Source organism: Schistocerca serialis, chromosome 5, assembly GCF_023864345.2.
Source record: "Schistocerca serialis cubense isolate TAMUIC-IGC-003099 chromosome 5, iqSchSeri2.2, whole genome shotgun sequence".
In the NCBI taxonomy this organism is placed as follows: Eukaryota; Metazoa; Arthropoda; class Insecta; order Orthoptera; family Acrididae; genus Schistocerca; species Schistocerca serialis.
Genome location: NC_064642.1, coordinates 312,707,589 through 312,728,580, shown reverse-complemented (window position 1 = coordinate 312,728,580; position 20,992 = coordinate 312,707,589). Strand labels below are relative to the sequence as shown.

The 20,992-nt window shown below is 41.9% G+C and overlaps 1 protein-coding gene across 2 annotated transcripts in view; it reads left to right on the top strand.

Moving 5' to 3' along the window:
* Nucleotides 1–20,992, top strand: part of LOC126480811 (DENN domain-containing protein 1A-like) — a 283,452-nt gene that overhangs the window by 71,156 nt on the left and 191,304 nt on the right. For both annotated transcript variants that reach the window (XM_050104137.1, XM_050104136.1), the window contains exons 4-5: nucleotides 5,795–5,930; nucleotides 6,031–6,084. In XM_050104137.1, coding sequence (XP_049960094.1) covers nucleotides 5,795–5,930; nucleotides 6,031–6,084 — 190 coding nt within the window. The remainder of the gene's footprint in view (nucleotides 1–5,794; nucleotides 5,931–6,030; nucleotides 6,085–20,992) is intronic.

Genomic DNA, 20,992 nt, shown 5'->3' with positions numbered 1-20,992 from the left:
TTATTACGTGCTTTACTACTAACTGTATTCATGACATATTTTTCAGACAATATTCACACACCACTGAATATACCAAAAAAATTATATTATTGTATGAAACACAGTTTAGGAGATATGACGTCATAAACACTTAGATGTGTGAGAAACTGCTGCACCATGCAAGATGTTTAAAACTGTTACTTCACTGCAACTAAGTCTATTCACAACACTTTTTTCAGACATGGTCCACATATGCTGCTGAATGTATCTAGAAAAATATATCATTGAGCAACACAAACTTCAGGTGGTGTGGTGCCATAAACCCTGATGTGTGAAAAACTGCCAAATCATGCATGAAGTTTTAATTTATGACTTGTCTACTTCTAACTCTGTTCACAACACATTTCACAGATTGTAGCTAAATATACCAATGGATATACCTGCAGCATTATGTTATTGTATAGAACATATAATATGGATTACTATATGTTCTATACAATGATATGATGTTGCAGGTATATCCATTAACATATTTAGCTACAATCTGTGAAATGTGAGATATGTCGTCATAAACATTGAGCTGTATGAAAATGAAACTGCAGGGCCAAATTTGCTACAGGTGCAGGTGAAATTTGTTTACACATATGTGTGAAATATCTTAAATATTTGTGAAATATATTAGACATGTTTGTATGCAGACAAAGCCACATGCAAGAAGCTTATCCTAAACCCCTGGAATGATTTCAACCAAATTTGGTGCACATATTAGTTACAATGTTTAATGAAATAGTGTGGCAGTAAGAGTGTGATAACGAGGAGGGCCAAGGGGGAGGAAGAGGTGGGCACAGGGCACAGACAGGAATGGGGGGGGGGGGGGGAAGTATTGGGCAGACAAAGTGGACAGTAAAATGGACACAGAAAGGGTAGAGGAGGAGACAGACTGAGAAGAAAAGAGGAGGAGATGGATAAAGGCAGGGGTGGAAAAGATGGGTAGAGAGAAGGGATGGTAGAGATGGATAGACAGAGAGGAGAGGAGAGGAGGAGGAGGAGATTGAAAAGGAGAGTGGGAGGAAGGGGTTGACAGGGGGGGGGGGTGGAGGAAGTTGATGGAGGTGGGTGGGGGGGGGGGGGGTGATGGACAAAGAGTAACGGGGACAGAGTGTGAGAGCTGAAGGAGGAAACGGACAGAGGGGGAGGGGGGGTGGAAGAAGGAGATGGGCTAATAAAAGATTAGAATAAATACATACCTGGGCAACACCAGATAATCAGCGAGGTTCAGAAACATGGAAAGTACACTAAGAAGGTACACTTCACATTACTTAATTTTTTATTTTGAATGTCTACACTGTGCTACTAAAAGAAAATTATTGTAGGTCACTTCTGTTTGCTAAAATGTCTGTCTTCCCTTAAATTACTAAGGTACCCTACCGTACTTTTTATTTTGAAGCACAATTAACAACTGGGTAATTCTCCAAAGTCTTTGCGCTTATAGAATGTCACTGCTCAGAAATAATTTGTTATAGGAAGAAAATGAGCTGTCTACTTCACAGCGGAATTAGAGTGCAAATTTTAGGAAATGAAATGTACCTGGAGTGATGTTGGCTGGAGCATCTTTTTCTTCCACACTGATGATATTGCACTTAGCAGTAAAAGGCAAATAGCTGACATTTTTGTTAAAACTGCATCACACTTATTCACTACACTCTGCCCAATCCCACCTATAATGCCACCCAACTTGCTTTTATGTTTTCAACAATTTCAAATGATTTCTGCAAAGGCAGCCCAATAGATTATAATTCCTTAATGCTACTGGCAAGGAAGCTGAAGTTACTGTTAGGTTCAGTGGAAGCATTTCATGCCTCTTCTACTGAAACTGAAGATTCTCTTGGAAATGAATCAGTCATAGATTTCATGGCTAGTAAATGTTCTTTATAAAAACTGACAACTTAAACCCATTTACCCCATTGCATTAAAACCGGCTTAGATGGAAATACTAGATTTGGTAGCAGTTTTCTATAAAGTAACATACAATGCAGGGCTTTTAAGAAACACCTTCTTGGCATATGAAATTATTTTGTTTACTTCTGGGTGGCTGCTGCACACTTCTTCGGTGGTGTATTGCAGTTCCTGGACCAGAAGGGAAATGGATTCAATGCTGATGAAATACACAGAGGGTAGTTGCCACCACCATCTTGTAGGCCGCAGCATGTGAATACGCAACAAAATTTTTTTTGGAAAATTGGAAATTTGTGGTAAGATCGTATGGGACCAAACTGTTGAGGTCATCGGTCCCTAAGCTTACACAGTACTTAATCTAACTCAAACTAACTTATGCTATGGGTGACACACACACACACACACACACACACACACACACACACACACACACACACACACACACGCCTGAGGGAGGACTCGAACCTCCAATGGTGAAAACCGCGTGGACCGTGACAAGGCACCTCAGACCACAAAGCTGATTTTGTTTTTCCTTGGATTCCCTGTAGCCACAGCACTTTAAGCTGTCATTCGCAGCATGAGCTCCTATTGAATGATTTGTGCACTCCAATACTTGGGCAAGAAATCGGTACAGGCTATGAGCATTCTTCTCCATTGAGTTTGCCACCAACAAGATTGCCTGAAGAATTTATTACAGATCTGTCACAGTTGCAGTATGTGTATTTTGCTAACTAGTTTCGAACCAACTGGTTTATTCTCAGGCCTGCCCTCTTGAGGTAACGCTTGAGTATGAGCCACTTGGTTCGAAACAAGTAGCAAAATATATGTACTGCAATTGCGACATATCTTCATGAAATAAAAGTGTTGTCTGTCCTACAGCAACAAAAATGTTGAAATTGCACAGTGAGATTGCCAGTGAAACATTAATGTATGGCTGTTGATGTGTCGATGGCTTCCCAGATGTGGTGGATACTTATATGGCTCCACATACTTTTCGGTGCATCCTTGTAATTAAAACCAAAATAGTTCTTCCTTAATGTCAGTTCATGCAGACTCTGTTGTCAATTGTACTTTTATGGAAATGTCATATTCAAGCACTTGAAGCTTGTACTATGGAACGTTCACAGCAGCCGTAGCAGAGCACATATAGAAAAATTCATTTGTTGGGTTTGGAGTCTTTTGCATCTGTGACAATAAAATTTGCTTAATAGATGATGGTACTGCTTTATTCTTTGCATGTGCATCACTATGCATATGTTGCTGAAGTTGGGACTTCGTAGAGCAACTGATCTGCTTATTGCTTGCTCTGAATAGAACGATCTCTCAATCAGTAGTGAAAGCATCATTCTTCATAAACCAAGATCTTAATTGAGATGGTAATTCTGATGCAGCACGAGGCATCATCAGAACAAAAATGTTGTGAAATTTTTAAGAAGTACTCTCTGGCAAACTTTCCTTGGTGCACACAGTCTCTTGTTCTGAATCAGTAGAAGTTGCTAGTAGTCGGAAATCTTGGGGCCGCTAGTCTTTTGTTTGCCCCACTGCTGATCTCTACAGCACACAAAGCTCTTTACTACATACTGTGATGGCTACAACAATGCTACGTATGGGATTGTTATTGTATCTACTTTGCTTTTGAGAACTGAAATTTTGAATCTTGGAAAATGGAAGGGAATCAAGGCCTTCATAATCCAACTTAAATTGGACACCCTTGCTGTACGCAGAAATAAAACTCTCTTCACTTCTAAGAAACTTTTCTCGAGGAGCAGGTTAACAGATTCTGGTAAAATTTTATGTCATTGATTTTTAATGAGATTAAACTGCGGATTTGTACCTTACACATCAACAGGGCCTCCTTTTTTTTTAGGCTTCTTAGACACTGTGCATCACAGTGGAGTTACCTAGTGACTGGAGTTTTCTGCAAGATTCCTTTCAATAATTTCCTTCTGGGAGTGAGTATGTCAATGAAGATAGGCTGCCAGCAACTCTTAATTAATTACAAGATTAAGATCTATTGTAGCCCAGGACATCCCTTTTACACAATTCTCCTACAGAACATTATCTGTCTCTTTATGAATTCTTTAGAAACAGAGAGAACAGTCATGGTTAGAACAAAAGACATGTGTTGTGCACTTTCCCCCCACAGTAACTTGCCTGCTTACCCCACTGACAGTTTATTTTAGTGGTATATTTCTCGACCTGTTGTACAAATGGACCTCCAGTGTGCCATCAAGGATCACACACACTCTTAATATTTGTTGCCATAGATTCTGTTCAGTCCTCCACAACTATGCAACATTTATTCCGGCATATACTAATGGGTCCAACAACAGCCAGAAAAATCAGCTGTCCATTTATTGAGAAAACGTTTAGGTACAATGTACCTTTCACACTATATGCAGTATTTACATGAGGAAATTAGTAACAATGCCCAAAAGACCCACACACATAAAAACTCAAAACGTGAGAGATCTTTTCGTCGGCAGTGACTTCCTCAGTAATGTGACTGACAATCACCCTCAAACTCATCTGCTGATGTCTGCCATTCACAAACTGCTGCATGAGCTTCACAGTACAGTAACCTCCATGTCATTCCTGTGGACATCAAGCCACATAGACATCCCAGGCAGTGACTGTTCTGATACATTAGCTAAGAAGTCTCCTCTGTTGACCTACTGCTTTGTAGTTGTATCTCAGATGTCATATCATATGAAAGTGAAAAGGAGATTGGATGACCAATGTCCGACTCAGCAAACTCCAAATGATACAAACCTCCACCAAGAAATGGAATATTGTACAAAAGAACGTACAATCGTACGGCACATCTGTATTGGTCACGCTTACCTCACTCAAGACTACATACTGGGGTAAGAGAACATTTCACAGTGCACCTGCACAGCAACCCTGCCATTCTGCCACATCCTTGTTGCGTGTCCAGACTCACTTGATCGATGGTGTGAATTAAATCTCAACCAATCGTCACCATTTATCCTAGCTGACCATGCAGTGAAAGCAACCCACATTTTAATCTTCCTATGAGAAAGTTGTTATTACCAAATGATTTATAAGAACCATTGTCAAAGTTGACATAAAGCATGGATGTGGAGAGGTGACATTTTTTGCTGCTTGTTTTGCGCTAAGTGTTCCTCACTCGGCTCCAAATCTACCCTCAAGTAAACTCCAAATGTTATCTCCTTAACCTGGTGTTCTATCTAGGCGTTACTTGTCCTGTGTCATTATTGCTCATAATATATTTAATGTGTGAGTTTTTTTTTAATATTCTCCTGCTGTAGGGGGTGGGGGGAGGGAGGGGGGTTATTTGAGAATTTATATCTTCAGTTACAGTTCTTGTTGTGGGGACCCTTACCTGCACACTTTCTCTCAATGCTCTACCTTCACATGTGCAAATCTTACCTCTTCTACCAGTAACATGTGTACTTTTCTTCATAGATCACAGCTTGTGGTAGCATCGAAGCTCTTGGTTCGTCTCTGTCCTGTATTACTCTCAACACACTACTGCTGGCTTGTTGATTATGAGGCTAAAGGGACTAATAACCACACTGGTGAGTCCCTTGGTAACCCGATTGACCGTCACCATGATTTTCCATTCAATCTTTTTTGAAGCAGTGCAATTGCACAGACAGCTGTCTATATGAGTGCTTTGTAATCGTTTTTTAGGTGTTGAGTATTTGTTGGCAGAGCAGGTTCAGGTATCAGCGAGTAAGGCTGATAAACTACTGTATTTTTAGATTACACTCTCTCACTGTTCTGGGTGTGAAAACAGAGGAGTTATATGTAATTTTCTGCAACAATGAATCAGTATAGTTAAATACAACATGAAAATAATTTTCTTTTACAGATTACTAAATCATGTAGCAGAAATAACACACAATTCTAACACAGAAGAGCTGTACAGATTTTTAAATGCAGTTTATGAGGGTAATGTACCTGAACCAGGGACTGTTATGCAGGTGCCTTTTAATAATGGTGAAAGTGTGAGTTCATAAGTTCATTTTTTTGATCATCTTTAGCTAATTATTTGTGAATTTTGTAGATTTGTTTTCTACTACTTTGTGATAAGATGCTTTGTTTCAGATTTTCATCTGTAAGTGCCCAAACCAGTTTCAGCTGCCCAGTATTCCAGAAAATGTGAGTGTTCTTATTGTTAATGAGCCATGATTTATTTGATGTAGCCATTTTTCCTGTTAAGATCAGGCTCTGTTAAAACTAAACAGACAGGCTTTTTAATTGCAATACATTATATATGATACTGTATGCGTTTAAACAGACTGTTAAGTCACATTTACCATGCGTGTAATCACAAGACTAACAGTGCTAACAGAAGAAATTATAATAGAAGAAGAGTAGGGTAAGGAGAGTGAATTGTGACTGAGCAACAGCACCAACGAACATAAAGGAAGATATAAGAAATATCAAAGATAGAGGCTTATGTGGTCAAAGAAAATCTGGTCGTAGGACAAATGATTTTTGAACAAAGTGCACTGATTGTGTTTATGATGAGAGTGATAAAAATTTTCTCTTAGCAACTGAATGTTACAAAAGATGGAATTTTTCTCCCTTTGATGATAAATGTAATTGAAGTAACAACTGAGGAGGAATAGCTCCAAGTATTAACAACAGGAAGAGCTCTGTGTGTGTGTGTGTGTGTGTGTGTGTGTGAGAGAGAGAGAGAGAGAGAGAGAGAGAGAGAGAGAGAGAGAGAGAATATGTAAATACTAGAGAAGAGAGGATAAGTGAAACTTGTTTTGTTAATGAATCAGGAGCAAGATCCTGTTCACTCAATGCAGTTGGTGTTACTGTGATTGTAACACAGTATTTCAGCTTCAACATAATTTGCAGTACTGGATTATGTGTAGACTACAGGATAGTTGGTTCCAAACAGAAAACAGCTGTGAGGTAATCATTTTATTTCATTTCATTGTCGGGTATTATCAAGGCACCAGACAGTTGTTACACCTGTGGTAAGATAATAGTACAATAAATTTTTATTCTGTAGTGGAGTGTCTACTGATTTGAAACTTCCTGGCAGGTTAAAACTGTATGTTAGACTAGAACTCAAATCTAGGACCTTTGTGTCTCGTGGACAAGTGCTCTACTGACTGAGCTATCCCAGCACGTGGCAACACTGTTTTCTACCAGCTGAAGGCACCAAGCAAATATTACAACCAGTCATTTATTTGTTGGTTGGTGCTGAGGGTGCTCTAGAAGGGTGAGAGACATGCTTGCAGACTAAAAGGACTGATTAGCTATTACTGTGGTATTAGAATCATGTGGGCATTGTGTTCTGAATCTACGCCCCGAGAACAGCCTTCTGGTATCACTACCATTTCCCCCTTTCCTGCTCCATTCATGCCTGGTGCATAGGAGTGATGACTGTCAATAAGTATCTCATATGAGCTGTACTCTCTCTGATTTTCTGTCATGATAATTTTGCTTTATGTTCGTAAGAGGTAGTAATATGTTGCCCAACTGTTCTCATGAAATATGCTCTTGGATTTTCACAGTAGACTTCATCCTGATGTAAACCACCTCTTTTAGTGCCTGCCACTTGAGTTTTATGATCATCCTCACTGTCAGATTTATTGACAAGCTCCTGAAAAAATGCAACATCTCTTCTTTGACCCCCCCCCCCCCCTGTGCGCTCTCTCTCTCTCTCTCTCTCTCTCTCTCTCTCTCTCTCTCTCTCCCCCCCCCCCTCCCTCCTCCCCCCCCCCCTCCCCACCTCCACCCCCCTCTGGCATTTTTTGTCTCCAAAGTATTTTTTGAATTACTGTTGTATGGTTATTTATCTTGAGATTGATCTGGACAGTATTTCTGTGTATTTTACAGCTGTTACTCTTTTCAGTGATTTATCACAAATTGTGTACTGTAACAGTAATTGATATTTCCTCTTATTTATGGCCAGCTCATTACATTTACTTTAATTAACAAATGCCACTTCTTACGCCATTGAAATCAGTGCTATTAGGCCCATAATTATTGCATCAGTCCAACAAAACTTGTTGAAAATGGGAATAGCTGTTGCTTATTTCAAACCGCTTGATTGCATCATTGCTCCAGAGATCTATACAAACTGCTGCTAGAAGGGAGCAAGTTCTTTTATATGATCTTTGTAGAATGTCATAGATATTTCATCAGGTATGAATGCCTTTCCACTGTTGAACAGTTTTAGTTGACTTTCTGTTCCACAATAACATCTCAGTCTCTGATATTTTGGTGCTTGTTTTATGATTGAAAGGACAAACTGTATCATGATGTTCCATAAAGAAACAACCTAGACAAAAAATTCATTTAGGTAGTTATGGGAGATGAAAATTTAGTTGTTGTGGAGGACTGGAATTAAATAACAGGAAATGGAAGAGAAGGTAAAATAGTAGGATAACATGTACTGAGGGGAAGGAATGAAATAGGGAGTCGCCTGGCAGGATTTCACACAAGAGCACAACTGAATCATTGTGTACATGGAAGGGCAGTGAGGACACCAGACACTGTTACATCTGAATTCACCATCATGTCACTAGTATGGGCCCGTTCCATGTTTTCAACTGACTTTTTTTTTTACTGTTTTTTCCATGTTAACACCTCAGTTATTACAGTGACTCCTGTGAGGCCATTGATGGGCATAGCAGAGTCTCTCGCTTGGCAGAGATTCCACATAGATTATATGATTGTAAAACAGAGTTTCCATAAACAGGTTTTAAGCTGCAAAACATTTGCAGGAGCAGATGTGGACTATGACTGAAATTTATTACAATATGTATTTTCATTAAAGGTATGTCACAGTTGTGAATAGTCATTTCTTTGTGGTGACTAGTTTTGGACAATCGTGTCCATTTTCAAACCATGAAGCATGGCCTGAATTGTACAGTTCCCGCCAGTATGCAGTTGAGTGACCGAATACGCATTGTTTCTCATTATTAACCATTAAATGTGTACAACATGATAAACCTTATATGACAGTACAATGTGTATTGTACAGTCATATGAATGCAGTTTGGTAGAGAAAGGAGAGAAGGTGAATGAAGATGAGATACAGGATGCAATACTGTATTAAAAATTTGATACAGCACTTAAAGACCTGAGTCAAAACAAAGCATCAGGAGTAGATGACATTTCATCAGAACTGATAAGATCTTTGGGAGAACCAGCCAAGACAAAACTATTTCACCAGATGTGCAAGTTATGTGAGACAGGGAAAATATCTTCAGACGCCAAGAAGAATTTAGTAACTCCAATTCTATAGAAGGCAAGTGCTTGACAATATGAATATTACTGAATTATCAGTTTAATAAGTCATGGTTGCAAAATACTCTGATAAATTATTTACAAAACAGATGAAAGACTGGTAGATGCTGACCTAAGGAGAGATAAGTTTCGCTTCAGGAGAAATGGAACTCATTTGGCAATACTGCCTCTGCAACTTACCTTAGAAGATAGGGTGATTAAAACTTAACTTAAATGTGTAACTCTTGTAGTTTAGAAAAAATGTTCTGACAATGTTGAATATACTGAACTGTGTGAGACAGGACTACAGCCTATTCCCTACATTACACGATGCACATTGAGAAAGAAATAAAAGAAACAAAATAGAAATTTGGAAAAGGAATTTAAATTCAGGGAAAAGAAATGAAAGCTGCGTGATTTTTTTTATTTTTATTTTTTTTTTATTTATTTTTTTTTTATTTTTTTTTTATTTTTTTGTGAAACTGTAACTCATGTCAAAGTCAACAACCCACTTAGAAGGTCAGTAGCATGAATAGTTCTTCAAAAGATTTTATAATTTGAACGTAACATAAGTAAAACAAGGTTAATGGAATGTAATCGAATTGTATCAAATAATTCCGAGGGAATTAGCTTAGGATATGAGACATTAAAAGTAATTGATGAGTGTTGCTATTTAGGCAGAAAAAAAGCGACAATGACAGATGTAAAGAGGTTATAAAATGCAGTTTGACTAAAACAAGGAAAACTCTTTCTGAAAAAGAGCAATTTTTTAATGATTAAAATAACTTCAAGTGTAGTATTTTCTGTAGGTATTTGTCTGGAGTGCAGCCTTTTATGCAAGTGGAATGTGGATGATAAACAGTAAAGGCAATAAGAGAATAGAATATTGTGAAATGTGGTGCTTCAGACTCACCCATATAGCTGTGTGCTGTTGCTCTCCACTTCTGGGATTGGTGGAGGTGCGCCAGCCCCGAGTTGAATGAGTCTGGCAGATTAATGAATGGGGCAAGTGTGCACCCAGCCTGGATGTAGTTTTTAGGTGGTTTCCCACATCTGAGTAGGTGAATACTGAGCTGTTATCCATGTCGCACATTAGTTACATGATTCACAAGCACTTTGAAAATGTTTTTGCACTTTCACATGAGATAACACTGGACACAGTGAGTTGGGATACACAAATTACATTCCGGAGGTGGAAAGGGTGGTGACAGGAAGGGCATCCAGCCATTCTCAACCACTAACATTGCCAAATGAAGATTAACTTGCCAACCCCATGAAGGTATGCAGTGCCAGGAAACATAAGAAGAAAGAAATGTGGTGCTCCAGGAGACTGCTGAAGATTAAATAGGAGAACAGTTAGTTAATAAAAATTAGCGAATCAGATCAAGAAGGAAAGAAATGTATAACACAGATGTGTGTGCGCATGTGGGATTTATTATAACCCTCGTGTAGCAACCTGGGGGTGAATGGTGCTGCTACAGTGCAGAGGTGGTGGAGTGGCAGGTAGTGGAAGTGGAAGTACTGATCGGGGTGGTTGTTGTTGTTGTTGTTGTTGTTGTTGTTGTGGTCTTCAGTCCTGAGACTGGTTTAATGCAGCTCTCCATGCTACTCTATCCTGTGCAAGCTTCTTCATCTCCCAGTACCTACTGCAACCTACATCCTTCTGAATAACGACATCCTCCTGAGTAGTCCCCGCCCGGAGATCCGAATGGGGGACTATTTTACCTCCGGAATATTTTACCCAAGAGCACGCCATCATCATTTAACCATACAGTAAAGCTGCATGCCCTCGGGAAAATTACGGCTGTAGTTTCCCCTTGCTTTCAGCCGTTTGCTGTACCAGCACAGCAAGGCCGTTTTGGTTAGTGTTACAAGGGCAGATCAGTCATCCATCCAGACTGTTGCCCCTGCAACTACTGAAAAGGCTGCTGCCCCTCTTCAGGAACCACACGTTTGTCTGGCCTCTCAACAGATACCCCTCCGTTGTGGTTACACGTACGGTACGGCTATCTGTATCGCTGAGGTGGGGGTGGCTAGGAAAACTCTACTGCAAGATAAATCAAGATAAATCAGATTTTATTTTTGCTGGATTACAATGTCAGGGAGCTGTGGTGCTCCAGAATACCACCTCTGCAGGGACATGGTCTATGGGCGATGCCAATGAAATTAGAGAGTCATGTTGATATGGTGGCTGTTGGTATGTCCTGCTTTTACCTCACTCAGCAGTGGGTGCCAGAGTTAGCACTATGCAGCCCCATGTGAGCAGTGCCAGTGCTGTGTGTCTGCTAATTTCTATAGGCTGCCATGGTTACTGGTCAGCAGCTCACCCTGGTGTGGAAAGATTGCAACAGTACTGACCTGGTTGCAAACCTCTGTCCTTCAAGGCAGAAATTTGGTGCTGCTGCGGTCCCTGTGGGACGATTCGTCGTTTTTCCCAAAGTTTGTCACAGTGGAGTTAGAATTGTGAGCTGGTCTGGAGAAGCTGGCTGCCCAGACCAGCATCAGCTGCTGGTTGGCCCATAGAAGGCTGGGAACTGATGTGGACCCTTTGTTGTGGAGGGTACTGCCAGACTGCATATAACTGTGGTAGAATCAGATGGTACTTTTGGCAATTATTTGCACACTTGATGTGCTGTTACACTGCTTCCAGGCTCATACAGATCAATGCCATGGTGACACATACAGGGTGTTTCAAAAATGACTGGTATATTTGAAACGGCAATAAAAACTAAACGAGCAGCGATAGAAATACACCGTTTGTTGCAATATGCTTGGGACAACAGTACATTTTCAGGCAGACAAACTTTCGAAATTACAGTAGTTACAATTTTCAACAACAGATGGCACTGCGGTCTGGGAAACTCTATAGTACGATATTTTCCACATATCCACCATGCGTAGCAATAATATGGCGTAGTCTCTGAATGAAATTACCCGAAACCTTTGACAACGTGTCTGGCGGAATGGCTTCACATGCAGATGAGATGTACTGCTTCAGCTGTTCAATTGTTTCTGGATTCTGGCGGTACACCTGGTCTTTCAAGTGTCCCCACAGAAAGAAGTCACAGGGGTTCATGTCTGGCGAATAGGGAGGCCAATCCACGCCGCCTCCTGTATGTTTCGGATAGCCCAAAGCAATCACACGATCATCGAAATATTCATTCAGGAAATTAAAGACGTCGGCCGTGCGATGTGGCCGGGCACCATCTTGCATAAACCACGAGGTGGTCGCAGTGTCGTCTAAGGCAGTTTGTACCGCCACAAATTCACGAAGAATGTCCAGATAGCGTGATGCAGTAATCGTTTCGGATCTGAAAAATGGGCCAATGATTTCTTTGGAAGAAATGGCGGCCCAGACCAGTACTTTTTGAGGATGCAGAGACGATGGGACTGCAACATGGGGCTTTTCAGTTCCCCATATGCGCCAGTTCTGTTTATTGACGAAGCTGTCCAGGTAAAAATAAGCTTCGTCAGTAAACCAAATGCTGCCCACATGCATATCGCCGTCATCAATCCTGTGCACTATATCGTTAGCGAATGTCTCCCGTGCAGCAATGGTAGCGGCGCTGAGGGGTTGCCGCGTTTGAATTTTGTATGGATAGAGGTGTAAACTCTGGCGCATGAGACGATACGTGGACGTTGGCGTCATTTGGACCGCAGCTGCAACACGGCGAACGGAAACCCGAGGCCGCTGTTGGATCACCTGCTGCACTAGCTGCGCATTGCCCTCTGTGGTTGCCGTACGTGGTCGCCCTACCTTTCCAGCACGTTCATCCGTCACATTCCTAGTCCGTTGAAATTTTTCAAACAGATCCTTTATTGTATCGTTTTTTGTTCCTTTGGTTACATTAAACCTCCTTTGAAAACTTCGTCTTGTTGCAACAACACTGTGTTCTAGGTGGTGGAATTCCAACACCAGAAAAATCCTCTGTTCTAAGGAATAAACCATGTTGTCTACAGCACACTTTCACGTTGTGAACAGCACACGTTTACAGCAGAAAGACGACGTACAGAGTGGCGCACCCACAGACTGCGTTGTCTTCTATATCTTTCACATCACTTGCAGCGCCATCTGTTGTTGAAAATTGTAACTACAGTAATTTCGAAAGTTTGTCCGCCTGAAAATGTACTGTTGTCCCAAGCATATTGCAACAAACGGTGTATTTCTATCGCTGCTCGTTTAGTTTTTATTGCCGTTTCAAATATACCGGTCATTTTTGAAACACCCTGTATGTAAGGAATAGGAGCAGACCCAGTAGTTACACAGATATTACGAGGCGTGGGTGTTAAGATTAGCGTGGAGAACTGCATCAAACCAGTCTTCGGACAGAAGAAACCTGCGTCAGCATATTCTTGTGTTTGAAATCTACAGGATGTGTAGTCACTAGTCAGTGTTCTGTGACTGTTGACTAACCTTGTTGTATCAAACCTGTGAGTGGTGGTAGATAAGTTTTTCCAACATTTTGGCCATTTCTTGTGGAACTTGATTATAAAAGAGGCCGTTGAAATTAAAATAGCAGAAAACCAATTAATTGTGATTCAGGTTATTACCTCGATTAGCCTGGCATCCCACAATGCACAGCTTAAAACAGTGTAGAACAAAACTTGGTTTTGGTGATAAAAATGCAAATATAGAACACTAAGATAAATATCAGAATTCCACAGTTACTGGACAGTAATTGTGAGCCAAGCAGTGTCCTGTACTGCAGACCTAGAACGTAACAGTCTTCAAACTGTAGCACACTGGAGGATAAAAGGATATGGGAGAGTACACCAACTTGAAGGCATCAGTCCATCAGAACATATGATAACTCAAACTGTTATCAAAATGGTTCACATGCAAACTATGAAGATAGTTATGCACCTGAGAAAATTTTGTGAATAGTGCTCAGTGATTGTGTACAGAGTAGCATAAGTGATGCAGAAACAGGATGTAGCTGTTGTGATGTCCTTATATCCCCATGGGATGTAATTCAGCAGACTTAATATTGCTGTAAGGTAGTCTTGAGACTATGGTGAGTTGTTATTAGTTTTGAATAATCAGATCAATTTCTGTAATTTATGCAATACATTCTCATACCACATATGTGAAACTTAATTGGAATCGTCATATTTTCTGAACAAACAGACACACATCTTCTGTTTTATCCTAACTTATAGATGCAAAAGTCATGTACACTTGAAGTACAGTGTATGACTAACAAATTGCACTATCAATAACTGTGAATGATCTGCTGCTGCTGCTTATATTGGCTAAAAAAATTTCGTCGAGTCCATTGTTTAAATAAAAGTATGAATTATTTAAACGAATCCTATCCAGCCCAGCCATAAACTCATATATTATACACAAGGTGTCTGAAATTAAAGTTTGTTTCAAAATGCTATAGAAAGAGAACCACTGCTCAGAATGACATCAAATTTAAAGAGCTTATTATTGAAACGGAGGGTGGGGAATAATGAAAATTTTACCAATAGATGATGCTGTAAACATCTTAATGTAAATGGAGTCTGTTTTCTGCCATAAGCTGAAATCCAGAAACAGCATGATCCACAGCAGATTGGAGTGTCTAGAGTATCGAGTTTAGAATGTGTTGCACAGTGTGTGCCTTAAATTCAGCTGCATTCATAATTGGAGCACTAAACCCAGCATCTTTCAGGTAACCCCACAGCCAAAAGTTCATGGCTTAAAATCAGGTGATCAGGATGGGCAGGCTATAGGGAAATGATGGATGATAATTCTAGCATTTCCGAAATGCCTATGCAGCTGCTGCTTCATTGGCTGTCGAATGTGTGGAGGAGCACCATCTTGCATAAAAATGATCCACCCACTCACCCACATTGTTGAAGTGTTGTACTGATGTTGGTGTGCAAAAGAATCTTACAGTGTTTACTAGTGACAGTAAGGGTAACAGGCTCCGTAGGACTCACCTCCTCAAAAAAATATGGTCCTGTGGCAAATGATGCTGTCAACCTACACCACACAGTCACCTTTGCAGAATGAAGTTGTATTGGTTGATGTGCGTACAGGTTTTCTGTTGTCCGTAATCTGCAATTCTGCATCTTGACACGTCGTTGGTGATGGAGATGGGCTGCATCTGTCCACAGTATGTTCCATAACCTTCATTGTCCACTTCCATGTGAGCAAGAAATTCCAGAGTGAACATTTGTCTTGCTGGCAGCTCAGCAGGAAGCAACTTGTGAACAAGGGTGATTTTGTATGAATAACAGGATGAAGCAACGCAAGCTGTTGTTTTCTAGTATTTCATGCACCAAGCTCCTGGACATGTCCATTATTCAGGCAATTCCCTGTGTACTGCGTTTTTGCACATCTCCACTGATCAACCAATCCTGCAGTGCTGTGGCCTCATCTTTGACAGCCATTGGATCAATTGATTTTCTCCCTCTGCCTCGCTGCACTTCAGAAGAACACATCTTTTTTAATTATGTAATCATTTTCTCCAGACTTTTAGCAGACATAGGACTATTGGCTTTTTTCGTATTTGTAACTTCTACAGGGCTACTGGTGCACATTGACTTTTTGCCAGCTGTGCACTGTCCTTCATGGAGACATTTATGTTGGGCATCCTGGACACAAACCGAGGAACAGTAGTGTGCCGAATGTTTTTTGGTGTGCATATTCTGATGTTTACAACACCATTTGTTGGTCAAATTTTTGTTAAATTTTTTCTTCGGTGACATTCCCTCCTGTGTCAATAATATGCAATTCAAATTTGATGTCATTATAAGCAGTGGTTCTCTTTTTGCAGTGTTTTTAAACTGGAACTTTAATTATGGACACCGTGTAAATTGCACCATTTAATATATTTCTTACGCTCCCACCAAGTAAAATGAAGGGAGGAGAAGGGAATGTAACATCATATACTGATAAGTTAGTCACAAGAATTTCTGCTTCTATGTTTATGTATCTCTGTTATTCTTGTGTGGCTTGACTTTACACTGTTAAGCCAAAAAAAAAAAAAAAAAAAAAATTATGACCACTCAGGGTTGCCAGAAGTTCTGGAAATCAGGGAGTATCAGGGAATTTCAAACAAGTCAGAAAAAATCAGAGAAATTTCACAATCAGCGTCTACGAAATGTAAACATAGTGAGGCTAATCATTCAAAGACCCGTCCTGCTGCACCACAGTTCCTCGTGGTCTCTCATATTGAAGGCGGTAAGTCCTTCGCCACAGTAAATCCATTTATTATTCAGAAAGGTGTTGATGGAGTTGCTGGCTCTGTGAAATCATGCTCTCCTTTACGGGATGGCACTTTGCTTTTGGAGACTACTTCTGATTCTCAAGCACAACAACTTGCTGCTTCGCTTCTCTGTAGCTACCGTATTCGTGTTGAGGTCCATAGAACTTTGAATTTTTCTCATGGTGTAATCTACACCAGGCTGCTAGACAGTCTAACTGAGGCCGAAATCCAATCTTACCTCTCTGATCAGGGTGTCATTGCCGTCCATCGTGTAATGAAAAAGGTAGATTACTCCTCAGTGCCCACTTGCACTCTTTTCCTCACCTTTGATAGAGTGGTGCTGCCATCCAAGATCAGAGCATGCTATGAAATTATCACAGACCAGCCAAACATTCTGAACCTGATGCGCTGCTACCAGTGTCATCCTTTCAACCAGACTAGAATGTCTTGTCGACACCCAGCCAAATGTGTAACCTGTGGAAGGGATGAACATGAGGGTGATTGTCCGCCTCTTCCTCCCTGCTGTATCAACTGCAATAGCAGCCGTGCCTCAGTCTCTCAGGATTGTCAAGTGCCTTACCCAGTCACTCACAAGTTACTGACTAGTTGGAAACCCTGTGTTCCCTCGTCTGGCACCTATAGTTCTGTTCATGTTATCCTTCGCTCCATGAAGGACATGGCCACGCAGACATGTGACCTCAAATTCAGCTCTGAGGCTGTGAAATCGCCCAGTGTCAAGGTAGCATTGCCATTCCTCTGTCCACCTGTGCAACAACCCGTCGAACTCTCGCCACAAGGGGCAACGCCACAACTGGTAGGCCGGAGAGGACAGGAGGAGTACTCCATTGTAGGCTTCCTCCGTCCCTCCAGCCAAACAACACCCACGTCTTCCTCTAACTGTAAAGGCTCGAAGAAGTCCACTGAAGACAAACGGTCTTCTCCTTCACCAACTCAAAGATCTTCTTCGACAGTGTCACCACATACCACCTTAGCCTGGCCAGCCTCTGTATCGCTGGTGCGCACACCAACCATTTTTCAGCTTTGGACTCCACAGACAGACCCCATAAGCAAACTGATGCTTCTGTGGACCCCTATGGAGCAGGATCCTCCTGCTTCTGTGCCCTGTAGTAGCGATTCTACACTGGCTTTCACTCGATCGCCAAGTTAACACTTTCTGCTTGACACGCACAACTGCAATTGGGCAGAGGGCACATTACCCAGACTTTGGTGTGACGCCACCGTCATACCCATACCTAAGCCCAATAAGGACAAGCTACTGCCCCATCTCTTACCAGCTGGATTTGCAAGTTGATGGAACATATGATTCATGCTTGGCTGATATGGTGGTTTGAGTCTCACAATTTACTGACAAAGGTACAGTGTGAATTTCGAGCACAGTGTACTGCAATTGACCATCTTGTTACTTTGTCCACCCACGTCATGAATGGTCTGCAGTAATCCCAGGCTGTGGCTGTGTTTTTTGATTTGAAGAAGGCATACGACACCTGCTGGAGAACCAGTATCGTCCGTACACTTCACATGTCAGGTTTCCATGGCCGCTTGCCATGACTGACAAAGGTACAGTGTGAATTTCGAGCACAGTGTACTGCAATTGACCATCTTGTTACTTTGTCCACACACGTCATGAATGGTCTGCAGTAATCCCAGGCTGTGGCTGTGTTTTTTGATTTGAAGAAGGCATACGACACCTGCTGGAGAACCAGTATCCTCCGTACACTTCACATGTCAGGTTTCCATGGCTGCTTGCCCTGTTTCCTTCAGTAATTTTTAAAAGGCTGAGTTTTCAAGGTGCGTGTGAGTTTTGGCTTGTCGGATGCCTTTATCCAGCAAAACGGTGTGCCTCAGGCTGCCATTCTGAGTGTCATCCTCCTTGCTCTCGCCATTAACTGTGTAATGGCCTGTCTCCCTCTGGGCATCTCCGGTTCCCTTTTTGTCGACAATTTTACCATCTATTGTAGTTCTCCACAGACCTGTCTCACTGAGTGGTGTCTTCATTGATGTCTTGATCATCTTTACTCTTGGAACATCGACAGTGGCTTTCGTTTTTCCACTGACAAAACGATCTGTATGAATTTCTGGCAACACGAGTGGTTTCTCCCACCATCTTTACATCTTGAGCCTGTTGCCCTTCCGTTCACTGAAACTACAAAATTCCAGGGACTCGTGCTCGATAGGAAACACTCTTGGTCCTTCCATGTATAATACCTGGCAGCCTGCTGTATGTGGTTCCTCAGTGTCCTTTGTGTCCTCAATGGTACTTCCTGGTGTGCTGATTGAACCACCCTCCTCCATTCGTGCCAGTCCCTTGTCCGTTCGAAACTCGACTATGGGTGCTTTGTTTATGCGTCTGCACGCCCATCCCTCTTATGCCGTCTCAACACTATCCACAATCATGGCATCTGTTTGGCTACAGGTGCCTTTTACACCAGCCCGGTTGAGTGTCTTTATGCTGAAGCTGCTGAACTACCACTGTCTTACTGCCATGACTTTATCCTCAGCAGGTATGCATGCAGTTTGTCTGCCATGTATGGCCACCCATCCTGTGCCTCCTTCTTCCATGATTTCTTTGGTCGTCAGTATGGGGCTCGTCCCTCTTCTCTGTTACCTCCTGGAGTCTGCTTTTGGCACTTGCTACGGAGGCTTACCTTCACAGTACGTGCAACTTTCCCGGTGGGTGTGAACCCTTCACCACCTAGGCTTTGTGAAGCGGCCCATGTTAACCTTGGCCTTCATTCGCTTCCTAAGGACACTACTCTAGCCTTGGTGTATCGTCTACATCGCCTACGGTTTCACGACCTTTGCATGGAACTTCGCGATAATACCTTTGTATACACTAATGGCTCTTGGACTGACCTTGGGGCCGGGTGTGCCTTCGTCATTGGCACCTGTGTCTTTCAATAACAGTTTCCAGCATTTCTCAGTATTTACAGCCGACCTGTTCGCCTTGTATCGGGCCACGGAGTACATCTGGCGACACAGCATTTTCAGTTGTGTCCTCTGCTCAGACTCACTCAGTGCCCTTCAAAGTCTATGTGCGCAGTACACCGCCCATCCCTTAGTGCAGCGGGTTCAGGACTGTCACTTGCTCACTCTTGGTGGAGCCAGTGTGAGGTTTCTGTGGATTCCTGGTCAGTCCGTCTGTCATGAGATGAGGCTCCTGATGCTGCTGCCAAGCCTGCAGTCCTTGTACCTCAGCCTGCAAGTATCTATATTCCCTCCAGTGATCTCTGTTTTGCCGTCTGTCAGGAGGTGGTGTCCCTTTGGTGTCGCCAATGGTGGTCCTCTCACCACGGGAATGAGCTCTGGCTTATTAAGCCTCTCCCAGTGCCTCAGACGACCTCCTCTCGGCCCCCTGCCGGGAGGAGGTTATTTTAACTTGGCTGCATATTGGGCACTGCCTTTTTAGCAATCATCATTTACCCCACCACTTTGTGCACATTGAGCCCAAGTTTTAACTGTCCGCCACTCCCTGACGGAAAGCCCATTTTTCAACCATTTATGTTCCCGCTTGGGTTTGCCATCTGATTTATCTACCATTTTAGCAGATGACACACAGGCTGTCGACCGCATTTTACTTTTTATACTCCAAAGCAATATGATGAAGACCATTTAATTTTAGTTTTTGACCTCTGTTTCTGCATGGTGTCTTTTTTACCCTTTTCCCACACGCCTGTGTTTAGCTGTCTTCTATTATGCCAATTGGGACTAACATATAGTTGTTTTTTAACTCCTCTCTGTCTTCGTGTTCTATAGTGTTGACTTGGTCATGTGTGACCCCAGTTGTTTTCTGCACGCGCCCTAAAGGAAAACAAAAACAAAAACCAATCAGCCTGTGGCACTATCTGTAAGCTGGTGCAGTTTTGTGATAGGCAGTCTCTAACAATGGTGTTTCTACCGGATACGTGATGCATGTTGTTATAAATTGGGCTATATATTCTGCTTGTCTACAGTACCACAATGAGCCATGATCTGTTGTACACTGGAAGAAACAAGTTTATGGTATTTGGTCAGTAAATACTGTAAAACGTCTTCCTTCCACTGACAGTCAAAAATATTTGATGGCCACATAAATTGCCAGCAACCCATGATTGATAGCACCCCATTTCTTCCACTGTGGCTAAGGTCTCAAGTAAAAGGCGAATGGTTGCCATCAACCATCCATTCTCTGTTGCAGTGCTGTGCTGACTGCATTTTGACTTGCGTCCATCATTATGGTCAATAGGCCACTAATGGGTGGGTGAGCGAGCCATGCTGCTGGTGCCAAACATTACTTGACTTCATGGCACCAAAGTCAAAGATATCTTTGGATTACCGGTCATATGCTTGCCTTAGAGCAAAAAACTTAGTTATTCCTGCTGACTTGCCAACCCTGGAAGATGTTGCTGGTAGTGATTTAACATTATCAAAAATCTGTGCAGCCTCTGTAGGTTGTCAACAAAGGCATATCTTGCACTGCTTCCACACATTTAGGAAGTGGTGACAAACTGGCAGATGAGACTACTTATCCTCTTTTGTGCCAAAAACACTCTTTGCGGTATTAATAACTATGCCTTACTCCTGCAGGCACTGAAAAAGCTGCCGCAGGTGAGCTG